The following is a 23,162-nucleotide window of genomic DNA, read 5'->3' as shown; positions in this document are numbered from 1 at the left end:
CCCGTAATGCACAAAAAAATTAAACAAAACCATGCATATTTCTATAAAAACGACCATCAAAGAATAAGATTAAGAAAAACCCATTTTGGGCATATATTTACTTAAAATAAGTTGAAAACTCTGCCAGTGGAAAAAGACAAGTCACACTTCAACGTAAGGTATACTTTCTAAAAACAAGACTAATTATAATTCATATTAAGCTTGCTTAAGATAACCTGTCTTATATTAAGTAGTGCTACACTTTTTACCTGAATAATACATATTTTTGACATGATATTCTTGAATATACTTTGAGATTTAAAAACAAAGCTCAGAAGAATTCCATCTTCAGTCTTTATGAAAAATATTTATTATATACATTTTATATTTAATGCCAGATAATGTTGAACAGTGAAGTAGAGAAAAAAAAGAACCATATATAAGAAAAAAATTAAAATAATTAACTATATAACAATTACAGTTTAAAATCAAACAGTTCTCCTATTATTGTACATTACAATTGAGCTTTAGGCTTTTTACATGCAATTACTCCGGACTTCTCGAGATCAGAAATATCATTTTTGCTGAAGCCATATTTTTCCAGCACCTCATGAGTATGTTCTCCTACAAAAGGGTCCCTGCTGGTGATCGGAGCGGCGGGTGTTCTTGAGAGCACGGGAGCGGGCCTGGGGCTTATGTCTCCTTGATCATTAGAGATGAAAGACCCTCTTTCCTTATTGTGCGGGTGAGCTGCCGCTTCATTAAAGGAGAGAACGGGAGTCACACACGCGTCGGTCCCGTCAAAAATCTGGCACCATTCCTCCTGCGTTTTCTCTAGGAACTTTTCAGTAAGTATTCTTCTCAACTCGGGCCAGTCTGAGACGCTCATCTGGGTTGGAAGATCTGAAATGTCAAGACTGAGTCCTGAGGAAAAGAAAAAATTTGCAATAATAAAAATTATTACCAGGCCATACGATAAATTGGTGTACTTTAACCCCTTAAGGGCAATGGGCAGGCCCTAACCCCATTGAAAACAATGCATTTTGAGCCCGTACGTGTACGGGCTTTGTCATTAAGGTGTTAAACCCAAGCAAATCATATAGCTTGGTACTATATACTATATATGAAAATGTCCAGAGAGTTTATGTACCAATATAAAATAATTCTAAAGCCAGTTTATACTCATTTATAAGAAGGGTTCATTTGCTATTATGGGAAAGGTTGGAAACACGATTACTTTTTTTCTTTTCATTCTTGCGCTTCAATACCAGTTCTGCCGGGTGAACTATATGCACTGCTTAGGTCCTGGGGGGGGGGGCAAATGTGAACCCTTTTGACCCTGCTGGCACAAATTAATATCGACTGCCTTCAGCCAACAGATCACAGTCAATCACACTATTCCTAGCCACTACCAGGTTTGAGCTTGACCTGAGGCCGCAGATCATTCATTTGCTTTAAATTTGAATTCAACTAGCCCTGGGATTGCACTTGCCTTTATTCTTAGGGTGGAAATATGGCCATTATTGCATGATTCTCACAATTATAACACCCATATAGGCCCTGCTACTGTAACCCTTTGACGACCAGCGTGATTCGACTCTTCAACAATTGTAGACATGCTATTGAATTAAACGCACCATAGAAGAAAAAAGTAGAACTGTATAAAAAAAAAAGTACTGGGTTACCTTAAGATGCTCATAAACTTTTAATTGCATATAATTCAGTAATTAACTACCTTACGCTAAAGTGGATCTTATGCCTTTGGTCCCAGTGGGTGATCCCCACGAGAGGCCATTAATATTTGTACTGTTCATAAAAGATAAAAGATGAATCACCTCACTGGAAGCTGGTAATTTAATTCACACAAAGAGGATTTATTTTAGAAAATACAAAAATAATATAAAATCCGTTCCCTGGCTTGGTAGTAAAAAAAAAAAAAAAAAAAAAAAAAAAACACTTGGGAGAGGAAACCCGAGTAATCTGGAACACCGTTTTAAATAACATAATTTGGAACATGGAGCTATGAGTCTCTTGGATAGCTTTTCTTACGATACAGTTATTTTACAGGTATTTCTAAAACAACAATTAAGGGGAAAGGGAAAATATTTGTATTTATTTATATTTACAGTATTTATAAAAAAATTTACAATAAATGTACAGAAAAATGATCTAGTTATACAAGACATGGCGTAGTTAAGAACCAATGTTCAAAAACTCAATTGTGAGTTCCTCTGTTGCTTACGTAATACGAAGTCATAGATAGATAACGGAAATAAAATGAAAACTAATTAAGTCTGGAGATAAAACGTAAGAGTACACAAGAAATGGTGTTCCTAATGTTGACACTATAATGTATCTGGAATAAGGAAAGCTGTACGAAGGTGAGTCATGAACGTCACACATTGTGTAGGCCATGTGTGGGTTTCAATGTAGTGACCTCCGCAAATGTTGTGATAGCAGTAAACGGTTTGTATTTAGGTGCCAAGAATGATGCAGCTATGGTGTATTTGAAATGACGGCTTAGTAAAAGTAAAGAAAAGCGGCCGCATGAAAGGAAAACTGGCAAACAGCAACATCTGAGGAGTATAGTCAAAGGAGAAGCGGGTGGTCAAGAGGTCACAGTGCAAGAGGTTACAAGTAATATTAGAAAGTGGTAGTTTACTGTAACAAGTGGAATGGTCTTCCAGTAAAAGTGGTGAGATAATTTAAACATGTATAAGATTAGCATAAAGTCTGTTCTGAATATAGGACAAGTAAGGTTTCAGGCGTTACAGAGGATCGTAAGGGAAAGGACAACCTTTCTTCCTGATTCACATACCTGGGAACTTCTAGGCTCCGGCTACCCAGAGCCTACCTTTGTAGGACGCAGGCAGGATTGCTCACTGACATCAAATGGTGGTTCCGCTGCCATCAGTTGATGTCGGGGGCGTTCCCGTGATATCATCAGGCATTCCCGCTGACATGGCGGGAAACACTCCCCTTTAAATTAAAACACCCTGCGACCCGGAGGATTCGAGTGTTGACCCGGAGAACAGGAGTGATAAAGTATTTAGAGATGGAAATAAATAATATAACTTTCTTTGTTAACTTTCTGTTCTCAGGACCTGCATGATTACTTATTCCTATAAAGTTATTTCTCCCCTGTTAAGTTGCCGATTGCTGGTTTGGGCACCCATGGCAAGGTTGGGGTGAGGTAAATGGAGATTATATATTATGTTATTATGTTAGTTTCCTGGTGTGAAGCTCCATACATGGGAGCTCTCTAGGCTTCGCCTGGAGACTCTGGGTGAAGTGCCACTTCTACAGGTCTCCGGGTCACTGCGGAGAAGCTTCAGGTCACAAAATGGCATTGCAGCGCACCCCATCCACTTCCTTTACAAAAACGGGGGGCTCCAGATAGCCGGAGCCAAAGAGTTCCCAGGTATGGAGATTGCTTCATTCCAGGAAACTAACATAATACTAGCTGTGCCAGATAAAGACACCAGTGTCATACATTTTTGCTCTGATGCTGCATATTACACACATACGCTAATACACATATTTCAGATAACATTGATTATTGTAAATGTCATTAGAACCCACCAACAAATTTAATACCCATGACAGATGCCTCTGTAGTATTATTTTGCATATTTTCTTCCTCTAGTGCCTGTTAATTTAAGACATAATCTGAAAATGGCACAAAAAAAAAATTCACCGAACGCTCAGAGTTCACGATTTGCACAGAAATGACAGTGTCCGCTGATTATACAATATGGACAACCAGAACCCATCCGAAAAGCTATAATCAATGCCTGTTTGCAGATACAGATCTGACAACCACACGGAGAAGCGATCCTTTCAATGAAGAATTATCTCCTTCCATATTCAGCTACACAAACATTTAAAAGGCCAATTCGAAATGACATCTGGAAAAAGTAGATAACTAATATGAGATGTGATTTACCCAATGCCCTAGGAGGGCTATTCCAGAAATTATGATAAATCAAGTGATCATAAGTTATTTTTTTCCCTACTTGGTATAAATGTATTCATTAAAGTGGCAGTGATAACCGATTTGTTTGGCTTCACTAATGCTTTTCGCATCACCAATGCTTCTGCACACGCACGTGTGTGTTCCCAATGCATTAGTCCATTGAGATTTATCTATGTCACCAGGTCCGTACTGGCTTTCTGGCACACCAGGCAAATACCAGATGGGTCACTGGCCGGCAGAACCATAAATCGCAGTGTGCTGCCGCACACACCTCCAGCCGTCAGCAGCACTTACGTCATCATGGAGTCGCTAGCCTTAAAGTGCCGGTTTAGCCCTGCATGTCACTAGAACGCTAGTCTATTAAATCCGAGTTCATCAGCAGCATAATGGATAAAAATGACAACTTCCACCAACAGTACACACTATTTGTCGATTATGCTGCAGATCAACTTGGATTTTTTAGTGAGTGAAACATGGACCTATATGTAACAGTGGATATATTATTAAAGCAGCATAAAACTTTCATAGATAGATTAAACAAGGGGTGTTCTTTACTGTACCCTTTCCCTTCTTAACTTTTAACCATTTACATGCCCGGCTGGAGTTCAGTTTTTTTGATTCTCTGTGTTCTGATTTACTTGGCACAATAATAAGACACTTTTTTTCCATTAAAAAAATATGTTACATTTTATCTTGATTAACCTAAAAAGGTTGAACTTGATAAGTTGCGGTGAAAATGAATGGTATTCCAGCAACAACTACATCATTGTGACGGCCAGAATAACCTAAGGTACTATGATGGGCTATAACTGGCCTGGTGGCTATGCTAAGTATATCAACTGGGAGAGGAGCAGCCACCTGACCCTCAATGAGTATAATTTTCATTGCAAATTACATTCTGAGCAGGGGGTGTAGACATTCTAAATCACTTTATATCATAAAGAAAAACAATATAGCTGCCTTGGTCAAAGAGAGGGCAATGTCTTGAGTCCAAGATGGAACCTTTTTTGGGCCAAAATAGAAAAAGGGTCACATACAAATTTTGTGCCTCAAAGCTTAGTCCATATATATAACAATGACAGAAGCCATAGCTTGTTCCTAAACTTATATGTATGACTAGGTCCAAAGTGTACTCACAAGGAGCTTGGTCAAGTAAACGTCCTCCAAAAATATATTCCTGAGTTGGGTATTGGATAAAAAACATTGACAATTTGAGTGACCTTGGTACAGCTCTGAACGAGTGTAAACAGTGTCCAGAATGGCCCTCCATGGCTAAATATCTGCTTCTCATTAAGTTGGTGACCACTTACCCTTCAATAGTTCCATGTAGAACTGAGGTTCAATAGCACCCACTGCCATGTACTTCCCATCCAAGGTCTTGTAGGTGCTATAAAAAGGAGCACCACCATCCAGCATGTTTTCACCTCTCGGTCTGTCCCACAGACCTAACTGCTGAGACTTCCACACAAAAGACCCAAGATATGCTGCGCCTTCCACCTTCCAAAAGAAATGACAAAAAGGAATGTCAAAAGGTAGAAATGACAAAAAGGAAGGAAAAAGGTAGATTCGATTAACATTATATTTACTATATTTATTCTGACCCCCCCCAAAAAGGTTTAATATAACTAGGCGCTTATCCTGTTTTTCATTGATCATCTACAGTGCAAACGCACGCTATATACAGACTCAATTTACCATTTACAGACTACTGCACATTACTATGTATTTTGTATATCATGTATTCAATGCTATTAATTATCCCCAGGGAACCGCGTAACACCTGAGTTACAGTATGATGCAAGATAATTTCACTGAGCAAACATTGCTAATGATACAAACATGCTATGAATCCCTTATAGCAAAAAATAGATAATTAAATATATATATTTCAACATTATCTACCAAGCAATATTTTAGTGGCTCTATTATTTTTTTAAATGTAAAGTAACAAGTAGTAGTAAATCTCTGAATATGGCAAGTTATTCTTGGTTTCCATTGCTTCTAGGGCAATAGATATCCAATATTTAACTAATGCCAGGTGGCGCACATCCCAGTATACTGATTTACAATAAATATATGTTATAACGAGTATGCTATAGCTCAAGGAACAACAGACCGGCATGCAGATCATATGTAATGTTGTACTATTGAGAGGGCAGACTAGATAGTAAGTTCTATGTTTATTTGTTAAATTCCTTACTCTTCCATCATTATGACGATCTAACGCCAGCAAGATTTATACTGCGAGAAAGACTCTCCAACCAATACAACTGTATAAGTTGTAATATTTAAGGAAAATAGATATATTCCATAGGTAACACATACTTTGTATAAGGTGTTACTAAGAACGTGTTGCCAGCTCATGTAAAATAAATCCAGAGTTAATTCGCTTTTGGGGTCTGAGTTACAACTGCTTGACTGTGATATTTAACCCAATATCTAACGGGGGGGGGGCCTTCAAACTGAGAAACGTCTGGAGAACGGCTCACAGATTTCGACAGGGAAATTGACATCTTAGAACCTAAGCACCAAACCCAGAATGGTACATGAAAGGTGCGGTATTCCAATGAACGGGGTTCTAAGGAATTATTTATTATTCCTTCAAGGCAGATACCAAGCACCAGTCATTTGATGGATTTTTAGATGTTGCTTTTCCGTTTTCCAGCCATGAACTGTCAAATCGTTTTTTTTGGTTTTTAATGAGTTGTTACTAACACAAAACAAAAGAAGGGCAGTATTGTTGATTCCATTGTTAATCCAATTGTGGTCTGCTTTTATTTAAAGGTTACTAGGGACATTCTGCCCGAGGAGAAGAAAAACGAAATCAAAGGACTGATATGTCTTTAAAGCTGAAGACATGTCCAGAGCATCAGTAAGACTTCATGCTCAACACAGCATTCAAGTCTGCTGGCATTCACTGTGCATAAAAACCTCATGAAACACTCAATTACGTGACAGCAGCTGTCTCTATATGACACTCAGATGCTTCTTAAAAGGTTCTTCTCCGGGAGATATACATATGTATGCACATACACATATAGAGACAAAACCCTGTGACTCAGGGTCAATAAAGTCACATATCTTCTAGGGCAATAAGGCTCAAGAAGTGCAGTATTCTGATGAAATGTGAGCACTGTAGATACCCCCAAAAATCATAAAATAAAGCCTGACAAGTGGAGGCAAAACCCCATAGGGAGGATCCAGGGGGTTTAACCCGCCCTGGCCATTCACTCTGTTAGACGTTTTGAGTTAGGAGCATTGGCTCACCCTGTTCCACCCCAAGGACACAAGATTTGCACATCATTGGTGCACAAAACACACAACAGCAGCTCCTTGGTGCTGTAGAGTGTCACAATATATACCGTATTGGCCCGATTATAGGCCGCACTTTTTTCCCATAATTTATAGGGTGCGGCCTATGATCGGGGTTTAGCATTTTTACCGTCTCCAGGGTGTCTAGAAGACCGGATCAGAAGACTGCAGAGCGCTTTCTGTAGTGCGTTCCAGCGAAAATGCGGTCCCCCAGCAACGGGATCAAACACTTTAGTTCCACCCTGATTCTTGATTGATGTAGATGAGGCAGACTGGTGCAGGAAGCTTAGGTCACGTCTGCCACATCTACATCAATGTTGCAAAACTTACGTTTAGGTAAGGAGGGTGAAAGCCTCCTACCATAAATTAAATGTAAAAAAATATATATATATTTTTTTCTTTTAAATAGCACCAAACTACAAGGGTGCGGCCTACATTCGAGCCAATACAGTATATAGAAATATAGATATGGGTGCTGCAGTTGATGTGACATATTTTTTTAGACTTTCCTAAGGCATTGATACGGTTCCACACAAAAGGTTGCTGTACAAATTGACCGAAATAGGCTTAGGGCAAAAGGTTTGTCTGTGGACTGAGAATTGGTTGAAAGATAGAACACAGAGATTGGTGGTAAAAGGGAAGTTCTCAAACTGGACCAATGTGATTCAATGTAGACAAATGTAAAATTATGCATTTTGGTCATAATAATAAAACTTGAAATGAAAGTATCATTTAAATCGTGTTTCCTTGGGGAAATCTACTAATGAAAAAGATTTGGGAGTAATTGTAGACAATAGAGGTCACCTTGAAGGAATGAGATTACGTCTACGACAGCGGAGGGGATTTTTTTACAGTAAGGACAATAAAAGTATGGAATTCACTGCCTGAAGAGGTTGTGGTAGCAAATACATTAGATGCCTTTAAAAGGGGCCTAGATACTTTTTTTTTAATGAAGCAGAACATAGAGGGCTATGCATGATATGATATGCCGTTTTGTGCAAATCCCAAGCTTTCGTGAAGTCTTGTTTTTGCCTGTTCTACCTCCATTGTAAAATATTTCAGATATCATGATGTATTATCCTCTAAAGTAGAATTTTATCACATTATCACTTAATCTCACCATAAAGCTTTAAATCATGTCCTCTACTTGTAGTTATTGTGGATTTTATGTATCCCTAGATATTTGAATGTTTCTATCATGTTTCCTTCTAGGGGCAAGCCTAGGGTTAGTGGCGTATTTCTTTGGCTAACCCCACCCCACGTAACACGGGTGACAGCCCATCTGTTTGTCCCATATGTTATTTTGGCCCTATTGCACTTCCATTCCTATCCCAAATACTCACAATAACACTCACACACACACACTCACTCACTCACTCTAACATACATACATACATACTCCCTTTACCTTGCCTGGAGCCTTCTTTCCCAAGCAGCCTCGATTTTACTGCAGGGTCATGTAACGCGTAACATGTAACATGTGTTACGTGGCCCCACCACATTCCTGGCTCCGTGAGCGATCTGTCCATGCTGCTTTCTGTGACCCCCCTGAGAACCTTGGTTACCGGGAGCTCGGGTACTTTGCACCCATGGCACCTGCCTTGGGGTGCTCCTGTCTCCTTCTTTGCTGTTCAAGGGTATACACACTAAGGCTTCTAATTCTGAGTCTTTCCTGCTATGCTTTGTTATTAACACCACACATCATTTTAGTGGCCCTTCTTTTAGCTATCTCTAAATTATGTCCTAAATTATGTCCTTCAGAAGCCATGGTCTCCAGAACTTGCCACAGTATTCTAAAAATAAAGTCTTATCAGTGAGAGCCAGCTCAACCCTTCTTGCAGGAGAAGCTCACTGGGTTTGCCAGTTCTTGTCTCATAGTACTGAAAAAGTGGAATAAACTAGAAACACATTCCTATCAAAAAGTAGCACAAATTCTACATTTCAGGGCAAAAAAATTACAAAAATATTACTTATAATTCTACACAAAAGAATGATAGACTATTAGGTCTTCCTTGCTATAAACATGTAATATTATGGTAATAAAAATGTTAAGAATATGATCTGTGCAAACAGAAAAAATAACATTTACCATGCTTGCATCAACGACTTGGCCTTTTCCTGATTTGGTGCGTTCAAAGAGAGACATTACAATCCCCAGGGCACATATAACACTGCCACCAGCAAAATCAGCGAGAAGGTTGAGAGGTGGCGTGGGGTTCTCGTGGTTTTTTCCAAGTTTTGACAGCAGACCTGAAACACAGATGCACCGTAAAAACAAACTTACTGTACATATTTAACTGAAAGACAAAGTCGTAATGTTTATTAATGAGACAAACTAATAATTCGTAATAAGAGCGATGCACATCGTTAGGCCCATGCCAAGGACGGTTGCATAAATTCATAGGGATTGAAACATCCAACTCCTTGAAAATTCCTGGGTTCATATATACACGCATTGGCAAAATCCTGGAAGAATACAGACCAGCACCGGTGGCAACCATACTGCACAGACCAAGCAAAATAATTACGTTTTTAACTATTTATATCTCAAGACAAGGGGGTTGGGGGTTTACTAAAGTAGACGTTGAAAGGAGAGTTCAAGTCCCCCACTATTCATTAGAGAGGGCCAACACTGGAATGCAAGAAGGGCTCAGCTAGTCCTGCATAACAGATGTATAAGGAGACAGAGGACATCTTACCGACTGTACATCATATAGGGCCAACCAAGCTCTTCCTGCAGCAGAAGCCCAATGGGGCTAGCCCTTCATAATGTATAGTGAAATGAAAGCGTTGAAACCACAACTCTACCGTGAACTCTCCCTGGTGAACGAACACCAGGTGTTTAGTTGATACCTTTTATTGGGTCAACATAGAAAAAGATGAAAGTCACAAACTTTTAGGATTGCAGAAGTTCATCTAAAGAAGAGCTACTTGAGGTCCAATTACTATATGTTTTAATATGTTTGCCTAATAAAAGTTATCACCTTAGACTAAAGACTGCATCTTCTTTTGGGTCAACGTAGCTATAATCCCTTATCAATGTCCCAATACAAAGCACTGTTGGTATAGTAATGCATCAAGGAATAAGCCAGAACACGGTGCTACTACCATCACATAGCTGGCGCGCCATCGCCCTACTGCCTACCACTTACTTCTACAATGAATACAGTATTTATAGCTCACACGATAAAACACAACGAAACAATTACACGCAGAAAGCTCAACTGCGCATAAGGCATAAAGGATTCAACCTGGGTTTGTGTTAATAGCTTCCTTCTACATTAATTATCTTATTATTCACAACAATGGTTCCATAATTGAGTTCTTGCATTTTTCCCCGGCATACCTGATATAGAGACATAATTGATGTCATGACCCGCCGATCTAGCATATTTTCCAGATTGGCCAAATCCGGTTAGTCTTGCGTAAATAAGACGGGGATTCTCTTTAAGTATGACCTCGGGTCCCAGCCCCAAGCTCTCCATCACTCCTGCAAATAAAACGCAAAATCTCCAGGATTAGATTAGGTTAAAGAAGTGCTAAGTGTTTAACACTTTAAATACCACCTGTCACTTGTGTTACCTATATTTTATCTATATTGACAATTTCAACATATGAAACCATATCTGCCTCTACCAAAGACATAGCGAGGTGATTTCTTTCTAATTTTCCTTCAATTCCCATGATACCCCACTAAAGATTGCATTGGAATTCTAATTTTAACACTTTTCAGCAGACTTTTTAGCAGGTTTCACATCAACCTTTTGCAATTCACTATGAAGTTCTTCTATAAATGCATATTTTGTCCAAGTATCCAACGACGAAATTAAACATTGGCTACGGGTTGTTTTTGAGAAAATACTCCGGCTGTTTATCATTTGAAAATAAAAGGGATTCCATGTTGCCTATTTTTGTAATATTTTGTCTCAGTGTTTTACAATGTATTTTTAAAGAGGGAACATCACATTCCCAGTCCTACTTCTTATACCTATGTGGGTCTCACATATATTTTTAATGATATGTTACAAATTATATTTTTACAAAAATATATGTTATAAGAAGTAGGACTGGGAATGTTATGTTCCCTCTTTAATAATGTATTGTAGAAAACTGAGACAAAATATTACAAAAATAGGCAAAAAAAACATGAAATCCCTTTTATTTTCAAATGATAAACAGCCGGAGTATTTTCTCAAGGACAACCAGTGAAAGGATTCCTTAATGGATTCTGTACTACTATACAGGGACCTCTTATGTTTTTGTTTTTTTTGTACTATATTCCTTTGGTTGAAGTTCTGGTTAGTGGACATACTATAATAAATCAGGGTGTTTATCTAGTAGGATAAAGATAATATAGCTAAAACGCATGAAATAACTAAAAAACTTTAGGTTATGCAAAAACTGGAAACGATTCAGAATCAAAACAAAAATCAGCACACTGGTGTTACTTTTAATCCGATACCAGTAATAAAAAATCATGGGAGCTCTTCTTGAAGGGTCAATTAGTGACGAATTTGCAGAAACACCATGTGAACCGTAGAATTTGACGGCAGATAAGGACCGTTTGGCCCATCTAGTCTGTCCATTATTCCTGATGCAGAGACTCAGACCTTAATCAGTCCTTGCTCTTGCCATCCCTTATGAAAAATTACTGCAGTTTTTTCTGAAGTAATACTGCAGTTTTTTGGACATGAAAAAACTGCAATACTGCACATTTACTGCAGTTTTACTGCATTTGTACTTCACTGTACTGCAGTTTTACTGCAGTTATTTTTGTACGGAAGTACAAATGCAATAAAGCTGCAGTACATTGAAGTACAACTGTAGGTTTGCAATATAAAAAAAAGTGCAGTAAATGTGCAGTAACACTGCAGTAAAATTGCAGTATTGCAGTTTTTTCATGTCCCAAAAACTGCAGTATTACTTCAGATAAAAACTACAGTCATTTTTCGTAAGGGATAGATTTAGGAATGTTTTATTTCTATCCCATCCATTTTTAAATTCCCTCGTTGTGTTGGCCTTTACCACCTCTGATAGGAGGCTGTTCTACCATCTTCTTAGACTATATCCTCTTATTCTAACATTTCTCCTCTGAAAAAAGCTTCCCTCTTATACTCTATTAAAAGCCTAAGAATTTAAATGTTTCTATCACGTCTCCTCTCTCTCTTTTCTTTCCTCCAAGCCATACATATTAAGATCCCTTCTTTCATGATAAAGTAACCCTCCTCTGAACTCTCTCAAATATATCAATATCCTTCTGGAGATGTGATCTCTAGAACCTGCTTCCAGATCCGCAAAAGTCACCGGCAAACAGATGAAAGTTCGCATGTATTTAACCTCCTCCCATATCTTCTACTTGACTATCATTAAAGGACCATACAGCAGATATCAGAAGTCCTTCATTATACCAACTCAATGACACTACTACAAATCAAAGGTCACATCGCCTTCACTTTAATCATCCATCATTATCAGAAATACCCTCAAGCTTTGGTGTTTATGTTCTATTTTTAGTAGTCATTAATAAGGTTCTCTCTTGAGGGTGTAGTAACAACGTACATGATACAATTCACACTTCATACACAACGTGTGGTACTTACCATGGCGGAAGGGTTCAATAAGGACATCAGACGTCTTGCAAAGCTTCTTCAATACGCCAACTCCTTCGGGACTCTTCAAGTTTAGGGCAATAGATTTCTTGCCTCTCCCCATAGTATCTATTGTGGCCGAAGTGTTGGCTTTATCGACTCTAATCACCTGGGCGCCAAAATCCGACAGTATCATTCCGCAGAAGGGAGCGGGCGCCAGGCCAGCTAGCTCCAAAACGCGAAGTCCAGCCAAGGCCATTCCTGCAAATTCAACAAAAAAAAAGTGACAGCAGGAGTAATGAGCGCATCTGTATCATCCGAAAAACATAATGCAAGCAATAACATGTGGAGTACTTCAAAAATATAGAAATCTATTATTTTGGATAATTGCAAGGGGTGTAAGGAAAAGCTGAATTGCTTCATTGTGAATATAGAATTCATTTGAAAAGCAATCACGCAATAAAATGTATTGTAATATTGGTGATTATGAATAAAATCAGCTATGAATTCTAATTTCCCTTTTCCTGAGATAACTGTCCCCTTCTGTTGAAGGCCTGAAATTGGTGTCATAATTGCAAGAATCTCGAAATTGGGATGTATTCACTAAAGGGAGCATTGTTCGGAGAGCATGCAGGATTTGGGATATTAACTCTTCGCTATGATGGGCCAACACTAGATGGTTACTCCAGCAATAATGTATATAATGTTGCCCCTGCACAATGTATAGTTAAATGAATGAAGAGACTACAGAGCCAGTCAAGCGATATAGACACCAGAGGCTCGATAGGTGTCTTCTCTTTATAGAATAAACTCCCAAAAGAGGTAATCATGGGGTGATCATGGGATAATCCGTAAAGTGTTTGGAAGTACGGTGGTGAAATACTAGTCGAGCTGATCTATAGTTAGTTGTGGCGTAAAGTTTCCTCCAGCGGCCACGCTTTTGAATGCGATCTTGGAATTGTGAGGTCATTAGTTAGATTACATTGCGGCATTGTAGGAATCAGTCATTTAGGGAGGTACACCACCAGCAGCTACTATTATGTCTCTCTGTCTTATCGTGGATGATTTCCCAAAAACTAGCTGTCTGGTTAGGAGCATTACTCCTTAAAAGAGACTCAAGCCCCCCCCCCCATCTGCTTTTTTAATGTATATTATTAAAGGGTAAATTGTAACAATTCAGTCCCTCATCATTTGAACAAGACATAATAAGGACTTGACTTTGGTCTTTGCTTGTGATTGGGACTATGCCTTCCTAAACTGTATAAGCAAAGGGCACAAGTAAAAACACTAATGAAGGCTCTCAGCTCCTCAGCCAGCGGCTGGTGCTTTCACCCTAGGTGTTATATACCCCCAACTCCTTCTGGAAGAACATCACACATTACCCTCCCACTCCTCACTTTCCATTTCTGTATTCATTTGCAAGAAGACCACCATGATAACTTAAAGGGACTTCAAGGCTGCCAAATGCATGAAAAAAGTGCATATGAAGTAAGACTGGGTAACACTAACTGGAAATATAAAAAGCTTTGTGGATCAAAAAGATCTACAGCAGAAATGTAATGTTATAGTTATATACAGTAATCATATCTAATAAATATGAATACACATTCATATGAATAAACATTAAAATACATAAATAATAAACATATGGCTTTCCTCACTATATCATTACTGTACAAAGAATTAGCAGATTCTTATCTGTAAGTAAGATGGACTTTAACCTTATATGTGCAGACAGCAATAAAACTTCACGTGACATTTTGCCCCCATACAATTATTTCCCCATGGAATATTTAAGAAAAATGGGAAAACATAAAAAATTCAAGTATGTAAGTACATATATATCTTAAGGAAGTTTTACTTTGTTAACATGGTGGTAGATAAATGGAACAGCCTCCCAGCAGAAGTGGTAGAGGTTTATACAGTGAGGGAATTTAAGCATGCATGGAATAGGCATATGGCTCCTGAATCTAAGACGAAAGCAACGACTGATTAAGGTCTTTACATCAGGAAAAATGGTGAACTAAATGGTTCTTATCTGCTGTTACACGTTTAATACTGTGTATATATATATATATATACTGTGTGTGTGTATATATATATATATATATATATTTATATACAGTGTGTATATATGCTGTGTGTGTGTGTGTGTGTGTGTATATATATATATATATATAGATAGATAGATAACTACATTTATTTTAATTAATTTATAATTAGATTTAATATTCATACAGCAGGTGGTGACGCCCATGCTATTAAATCCCCACGCTAAAACATTTACCCTCCCCCTGCACTACAGTCTATCACTTCCATGCAAAACACCCCCTGTAGACCCCGTGACCCCCTTGAAAGAAGCATAATTACAGGGAACCCCTCCCCCTGCCTAGCATAGAACTCTCAGCCCTCCTCCACTACACAGCATGACCTTCTGCAGAGTCCACTCAGCTCGCACACATGCATTACGCTGCACTCTCACTCAGCACTCAGATTATCTGCCAGCTTCTGCACTGCCCACCCTGCAGCCCGTGGGCATTACACTGCACTGGCTGCTGCAGGCATGCGAGTCGTACCTGCACTGTATACACTGCAGTCTGGGCAGCCGATCACTGCAAGAGATCACTTTACAGCAGGCACTTCCTGCCTGTCACTCTGCACCCTCCCCCGGCAGACAGGAAAAACTGCCCTGCTCTGATACGCAGACTCTGAGCCATGGATAAGATATTTAGAAACATAGAATTTGACAGCAGATAAGAACCATTCCGCCTGTTGTTTTCAGACCTTAATCAGTCGTTGGCAGGGTCGTACCTAGAGTATTTGGCACCTGGGGCGGATCCTGTAAGTGGCACCCCCCCCCCAAATGTAAAGACATCTACAAAATTATGTTGGCAAGAATATTTATTGCACCAATTTGTAAACTGTATGTCAACTGTAAACAACAAGAAATCTGAAAAAATAAATAACTTATAACTAAAATAAATATGTTTAAATAACATTTACTGAACATATAATAGTGCTTTATTTAATAACCCCCCCCAAAAAAAACAACAAACACAACAAGTTTCTAAGAAGACCTAACAAATGAGTGACAAACATTACAAATTAAGTACTGGCTAAGCAGCTAAAGACACTAAAAACTAAAAAAAAATCTGATATTATAATCCGGAGTCACCATAACATTGTTCTCTTTTCATTTAAGCATTTGCATATATAGTGGTGTTGCCATGTCGACTCATGATTATATATACACCATATGAACCAGACACTGACTGTGGTATAGCATGACACCTATCACTATATACTGAGCCAGGCAGTGACGGTGGTACAGCATAATGCCTATCACTCTATACTGAGACAGACATTGACGGTGGTGCAGCTTAAGTAATTTCATTATATATTGAGGCAAACATTACAGTGAAACAGCATAACTCCTATCACTATACACTGAGCCAGATACTACAGTGGAACAGCATAACACCTATCACTATAACTGAGCCAGATATTGATGGTGGTACAGCATAACCGCTATCTTTATATACTGAGCTAGACACTTATAGTAGTACAACATAACTCATTATACACTGAGGCAGACATTGACAGTTGTGCAGCACAACTGCTATCATTATATACTGAGACACGCGCTGACAGTAGTACAACATAACTGTTTCCATTATATACTGAGGCACAAGCTGACGGTGGTACAACATAACTGTTATTATATACTGAGGCCCACATTGCCGGCGATACAGGATAACACCTATCACTTTATACTGAGCACACATTGACGGTGGGGCAGCGTAATCCATATCACTATACATTGAGCCTGACATTTACAATAATGCAGCATAACCCATATCACTATATACAAAGCCATTGATGTGGTGTAGGCCTACCACTTCAGTGTCTGGCTTAGTATATAGTGGTAGGGGTTATGCTGCATTATTGTAAATGTCTAGATCGATGTATAGTGATAGGGATTATGCTGTACTGCCCTCAACTGCAGATCAGGGGAAGACTGTGAGAGTCGGTGCAGCCTTCCCTTCTTCTGACTGCACCGTGACATTGGGAGGTCCTCTCCCCGTAATCATCCCCAAAGTCCATTTGTCCCCTACGTCACTAAACCACAACTCTCTTTTAATTACTCCCTGTAGTTCAGGTATAGATCAAATAAACAACACGTGCAACTGAATAAGACATAAATATCCTGTATTTACAGGTATACATAAATAATGTATGGAAACATAGCATTGCAGGTATAAATCAACAGAACACACAAACCCAGCATTGCAGGTATAGATCAACTGGAAATCACTCAGCACTGAAGGTATAGATCAAATAAACAACACATGGAAACAGCACCCCAGGTATTGATCAACTGAATAAGACATACAAATCCTGTATTTGCTGGTAAACATAAATAATGTATAGAAACATAGCATAACAGATACAGACCAACACATTAACACACAAACCCAGCTTTGCAGGTATTGATCAATTGGAATTCACATAAAAACTCAGCATTAAAGTTATAGATAAAACACCCTAAATTACAGGCATAGATCACAGATTGCACACCCCAAAGCCAGCGTCCACATTGCCCACATAGAACCTGACCAGCACCCTGCGGTGGGGGTGCAAGGCCTCTGTCTCCCAGCTCTGCCACTGTACGGAACAGTATAGAGTGATGGGAGTTATGATGTACTTTAGAGCATAATTATAATGAAAAAGACATTGGAAATGGTACAGCATAACACCCATCACTCTCACACATTTACCAATCAACACTTACCAATCCACAGATTCCACACATACCAATCATACCACACATACCAATCCACAGATTCCACACATACCAATCCACAGATTCCACACATACCAATCATACCACACATACCAATCCACAGATTCCACACATACCAATCATACCACACATACCAATCCACAGATTCCACACATACCAATCCACACATATACCAATCCACACATATACCAATCCACACATATATACCAATCCACAGATTCCACACATACCAATCCACAGATTCCACACATACCAATCCACACATCCCACACATACCAATCCACACATCCCACACATATACCAATCCACACATATACCAATCCACACATATACCAATCCACAGATTCCACACATACCAATCCACAGATTCCACACATACCAATCCACAGATTCCACACATACCAATCCACACATCCCACACATACCAATCCACACATCCCACACATATACCAATCCACACATATACCAATCCACAGATTCCACACATACCAATCCACTCTCACTGTCACTCAGTCTTAATGAATGATTTCCTACCTTCTTTTCTACCTCTTTTCTTCTTACAGCAGTCTTTTCTTTTTACAGCAGTCTTCCTCTTCGCTCCTCTTCTTCTGTCTTCTTCCGGGTCAGAGGGCACTGTGGGCGCGGCTTCAGTGCCGCCGGGGTTTGTTGTCAGATTCCGGCGGCACTGAAGCCGCGCCCACAGTGCCCTCTGCACAGCAGCAGTTGACGCGCGGATCGCAAGGGAGCAGTATCGGAGGTCTTTAACAGACCTCCGGCTCCCTTGATTGATTTTAAGCCGGTTCAAGGGAACTGGCAAGTTGGCACCCCCCTGATGAGCGGCACCCGGTGCGGACCGCCCCCCCCCGCCCCCCGCTAGGTACGCTACTGGTCGTTGGTCTCGTCTTAGATTTAAGAGTGATATGCCCATCCTATGTATATTTAAATCCCCTCATTGTGTCTTATATTCAAGGTCATTTTATAATCCAACCTCAAATAGAGGTCTGACTATTAGACTAAGATCCAGATCCCCCACAGCGCTGCAGGGCACCTGGATCCTAGCTCTCTGGCAGCTGGTGGGCTTCTGCGAGATGTGCGTAGACAAACTCTGCTGCTGCCCAGCACTTGGGAATAAAGAGAAATATCTTCTAGGGCTTGTATGATAGATCGCCGGCGTGACATGACCTTCCAGTGATCCGTCATAGTGCTGGGCAGCAGTGGAGGTTGTCTACGTTAGTAGGGCAAAAAAGGAGCTCAATGCCAAACACCTACATTGGATGGAAAGTAGTATGAGCCGTATACTACTAGGTCGCAGATCTGTATTTCTTTCCATGGAGCTCCTCTTTCTCCTGTGCTTTTTTAGACAAAACATTAAGCAAATAAACCTTAGCAGATATTTCTCTTTATTCCCACAGACGCAGGTTTATCCACAAAAGAAGTCGGCATAGAAACTTTAAACAAGGTTTTTCAGTTTCTATGGCAATCAGTGTCTGCTTTTGTGTGAGCCGACAAATAAGTGCTGCGAGCGACACATTTGAATGAGAAAAGTTTTTGAGTGAAGAATCATTTCTGAGTAGAGTCTGGATATTCAGCAGTACCTGGAATTATGATTCTAATAATGCACTCAATTACAAAAATGTTATCAAGAGATGAGTAGGTGAAATAAGTACCACCTGTCCATTAAAGGGCCAGTTTAATGTCCCATACAGTCTCATCATACAGCTCACAGTTTCTTCCACTGTTAGCGCCAGATTTATGCTGCTTGATCTGGGAACTCTCCGGGTTTCGCCCAGAGACTCCGGGTGAAGTGCAGCTTCTCCGGGGCACTGCGAGAGCGGCATTCTGGCATGCACCACCCCCCATCCACTTCCCTTCCATGCCAGAGTGGCATATAGGGGTATAAGGCATTTCTGGAGGCAGAGTGGCATATAGGGGGTTAAAAGGCATTTCTGGAGGCAGAGTGGCATATCGTGGGTTAAAAGGCATATCATGGGGCAGAGTGGCATATATGATGGTATAAGGCATATCAGGGAGGCAGAGCGGCATATAGGGGGTAATAAGGCATTTCTGGGGGGCAGAGTGGCAAGCCTGGGGCAGATGTGCATAACTGGGGCAGGTTGGCAAATAAAAGGTAATAAAAACAAAAAAAATATTTTTCTCAATAACAGCTTTTATTAAATACGAACAAAATAGTTTACATGAATTAATAAATAGCAAATGTTTTGATTCCATTATGTGTAATGTATTTCATTTATTAGGGCCTTTTAACACTTTTGCTTTCTGGCATTTTAATACAAATAATGTGATAAAAAGAATGTTTTATAGTTATTTGTATGGCAAATAGTGTGACTCGGGTATGTATAAGGGGTGCGTGTGGGTATAAGACCTTGGCTGCGAGATAAACTATATGGGGCAAATGTTTCCAGGGCTGCTTTTCAGGCCCAGTCCGGCCCTGTTCCTACTGTTGTGTGAGTTCCATTGTTTGCATACTTTATGTAGCTTTGGGCATAGAACAGGCTTGGAATTCTACAATAAGAAGAGAATGTATACATTTATGAACATGCGGCTATAATTTTATAAGGATTGATCTAGAAGGAAGCTATATTTCTTATTTTTTCATTATGGCTAACTGTACTAATTTGATAAGTGTATTAACAGCCTTAACAAAAGCTGCATCGTATTGATGTTTTCAGCGCTTGGCTAATATAATAAAATCTATGACACTTATCCGCAACACGAAAAGGCCAAGGGAATCGATATTTCCTCTAGTGTTCCGTCAGAGACATATTAAGAGCCCCATATACCATGTTTGAGATCGCCCTGCTGTTTAATAAATTAACTTTGTAGATGTATTGTTCCACTTGCACTTAGTCACTTATAGATTTAATAAACTGTGGGTCGAACAAGCAATTTTTTAATATACTAGAAAGAAGGTCTACAGCATTCATTCCTGGGCTGCAGAAACTACTCTCTGCCAAGGTGGTTTTCATCACACTGTTTTTAGTACAGGCCAATTCGGAAAATTAAGCGGGAAATATTAGTTTGTTTCCTTCATACTTTACAAAACATTTTTGTCTCTGTATTCAGTTCAGACGAAATTTGGAATTTTGGAAATCCCATTCGTCTTTCTGGATGCCATGGAAACAAAAAAAATAAATGCGTAGAAGAAGTTGAATAGGGAATTTGAGACCAATGGATGGAAGAAAGAGGGTGAAATTTAGCTTAGAGGTATAGAGTTAAGGTTAGAATAGTGGTGGACTGGTTAAATTATCTTAATATTTAATAGGTGTTATTATTCTTGACTGCCTTTATGAGTAAGGCTAGTCTGTCAGAGACTGGATTTGCTCCCTGTAATGGCACAAGTGAGCATACATTTGACACTCTTGAGCAGGGACTCACTATAGTTTGGTCTGTATAAGCACTGTCTGGCTGAGCTGCTATCTCCATCTTGTCTAGACAGCTACTCACTAATGCTCAAGAATACCCCTGGAATTCCATCTATGGCTATTATTATTATTTATTATTTTATATAGCTCCATCATATTCTGTAGCGCTGTACTATGGGTAAACGGGACATAACAAGTAATATATAACATAACAATTTGTCTTACAGAAAAAAACAGGTGAGGCCCTTTTCAAACTAGCTTACAATCTATTAATTTTGGATTTGAAAAGCCAGCCTGGTCCTTCTTGTGGAGGAAAATCCGCCAGGGCCCTCTGCTACCTCAGGCCACAGCAAGTCCCATTGTAGTATTTTGCTAATGCAACCCTCTGAAATCTCGCGGCACTCAAACACCTTAAAAGTCTTGTAAGTTGAGCTTCTTAGTAGATTTTCAGTTGAGCTCAATACAAACTCAGCTTGCAGCAACTGGTGAATTTGTCAAGTGCTTCCACCCTTCGTACTTGTTTGTTATGAGTAGAGGTGGATTCTGGCCTAGACCGACTCGGCAGCCCCTCTGGCGCACAACATGGAGCTAATCACTCTATGGGCGATCAGGTTCCCTGTTAGCACCACTGCTCTATGGGTTGATTAAAAGGGAGATCACCGATCTCCCCAACGGGCCCATTAACGCTGTGGAGGACATGAATATGCATTCTTCAAATCAGATGAGAAAGCATTTTTAATAAAAAAAAAGAGGTGCCAGAAATAGAGGACAGGATTTAGAGGGTGTAGGTACTACTCCACTTATACTGGGACTTAAAAAGATACAGAACGAATTTCACATTAAACTTCTAAAATGCTTAGTTGTGTCAAATGTCCACATTTTTATAAATACCATTTTACAAACACTTCTTATTATAATAAGTTAATGAATAGAAACATTCAAGCAAACCGAAAGCATCAGATGACATTCTCATTTTTTTCTGCATGTTTTCTTATCGTTCCATGAAATCCAGCAGGGAAATCGTTGTATCCTATCAATGTCTAAAGTGACACGAGCCAGAAAGGACCAGAATTCTAATGATTGGCAAAGTGAAAAACAAGTGAGGCACTCAAAAAGCAATATGCGGGAAAAAAAGTTTTTTTTTTCCACAAGGGCAGATAGAATAAGGTATAAAGTGACTGCGATAACCTCGGAAATTGACAATGTCTCTTGATGAACAGCAGGATATTGAAATGTGATGCGTAAGCAGGTACAATAGCTGTTAATCTCCCTGATAATGAGGATTTTATATGACTTTTTATAACAAAGTCTACCAGGTGACTCTTGGATGTCACCGTCCTCCACTGAATCAGATATGTTGTCAGATGAATTTGTCAGCCTATTTAGAGAAATCTGGTTGAACTATAGCAAAAAAAAGCAGTAGCTATTGACACCTTTTCATTTTTTTAGTCACAAGTAATCAGTTTGTGGTGCTATATTATTATTAATTTAGTATCACAATCATCTACAGTCTCAAGCGCTGGGGGTAAAGTTACTGGTGTTATTATTGTTAGAGTTTAGCTGTTTACCAAACTCTTTTACATGTTTCTTTGACACTTTTTAATGTGTACAATTTTGTAAATGTAGAAAATAGAGCGACATCCGAGAAAGGTGTGTGGGGGGGGGGTGTTGTATTCCCTGATATGTAGATTTATGACCAGGCTACTACTGTTAAGCATGCTGTGATTCAGTATGTGTTAATCAAATATGTAAAAATGTTCAAAATATAACAAATTAAAAAAATGATTCTTCTAACACCAAGTCTTAACAGAGGGTGTGCAAAGGACACTGTTTGATTAATAACGCAAAAAATAAAATAAAAAACCTATATAACTCATTCACCCATATATATGTGCACACACATTATTACGCAAACATATACCGGTATATAATGTATGCGTTAAAAAATCCAATGTATTTTTGGAAATGTATTGGTGGTCCCTAAACCCATTGAAAACAATGCATTTTGTACGGGCTTTGTCATTAAGGGGTTAATAGAGCACTAGGCCTGGGCAAGAATATATTGCTATATATTTTTTGTATTCAAGCCGCCATGCTAAAAATCAAGAAATTGTAAAATA

The 23,162-nt window shown here is 39.2% G+C and overlaps 2 protein-coding genes across 3 annotated transcripts in view; both read right to left on the bottom strand.

The window, feature by feature from the left end:
• C1QTNF3 (C1q and TNF related 3) overlaps positions 1-23,162 on the bottom strand; it is a 278,698-nt gene that overhangs the window by 168,154 nt on the left and 87,382 nt on the right. The gene's annotated exons all lie outside the window — the stretch shown is intronic.
• AMACR (alpha-methylacyl-CoA racemase) lies at positions 327-15,524 on the bottom strand. Of its 2 annotated transcripts, none has more exons than XM_053448143.1 (6): positions 15,432-15,524; positions 12,868-13,116; positions 10,614-10,757; positions 9,357-9,517; positions 5,266-5,452; positions 327-903 (listed from the first exon to the last, which is right to left on the bottom strand). In XM_053448143.1, exons 2-6 carry the CDS (start codon positions 13,112-13,114, stop codon positions 494-496), a joined length of 1,149 nt encoding a protein of 382 aa, XP_053304118.1. In that variant the 5' UTR covers positions 13,115-13,116; positions 15,432-15,524; the 3' UTR covers positions 327-493. The 2 variants fall into 2 exon arrangements, with proteins under 2 accessions (XP_053304118.1, XP_053304119.1); XM_053448144.1 differs by having other exon boundaries at positions 15,338-15,457.

The sequence above is a fragment of the Spea bombifrons genome, chromosome 1 (genome assembly GCF_027358695.1).
Source record: "Spea bombifrons isolate aSpeBom1 chromosome 1, aSpeBom1.2.pri, whole genome shotgun sequence".
Classification (NCBI taxonomy): Eukaryota; Metazoa; Chordata; class Amphibia; order Anura; family Pelobatidae; genus Spea; species Spea bombifrons.
The sequence above is the reverse complement of the archived record's forward strand: the minus strand, read 5'-3'. Positions and strand labels throughout refer to the sequence as shown.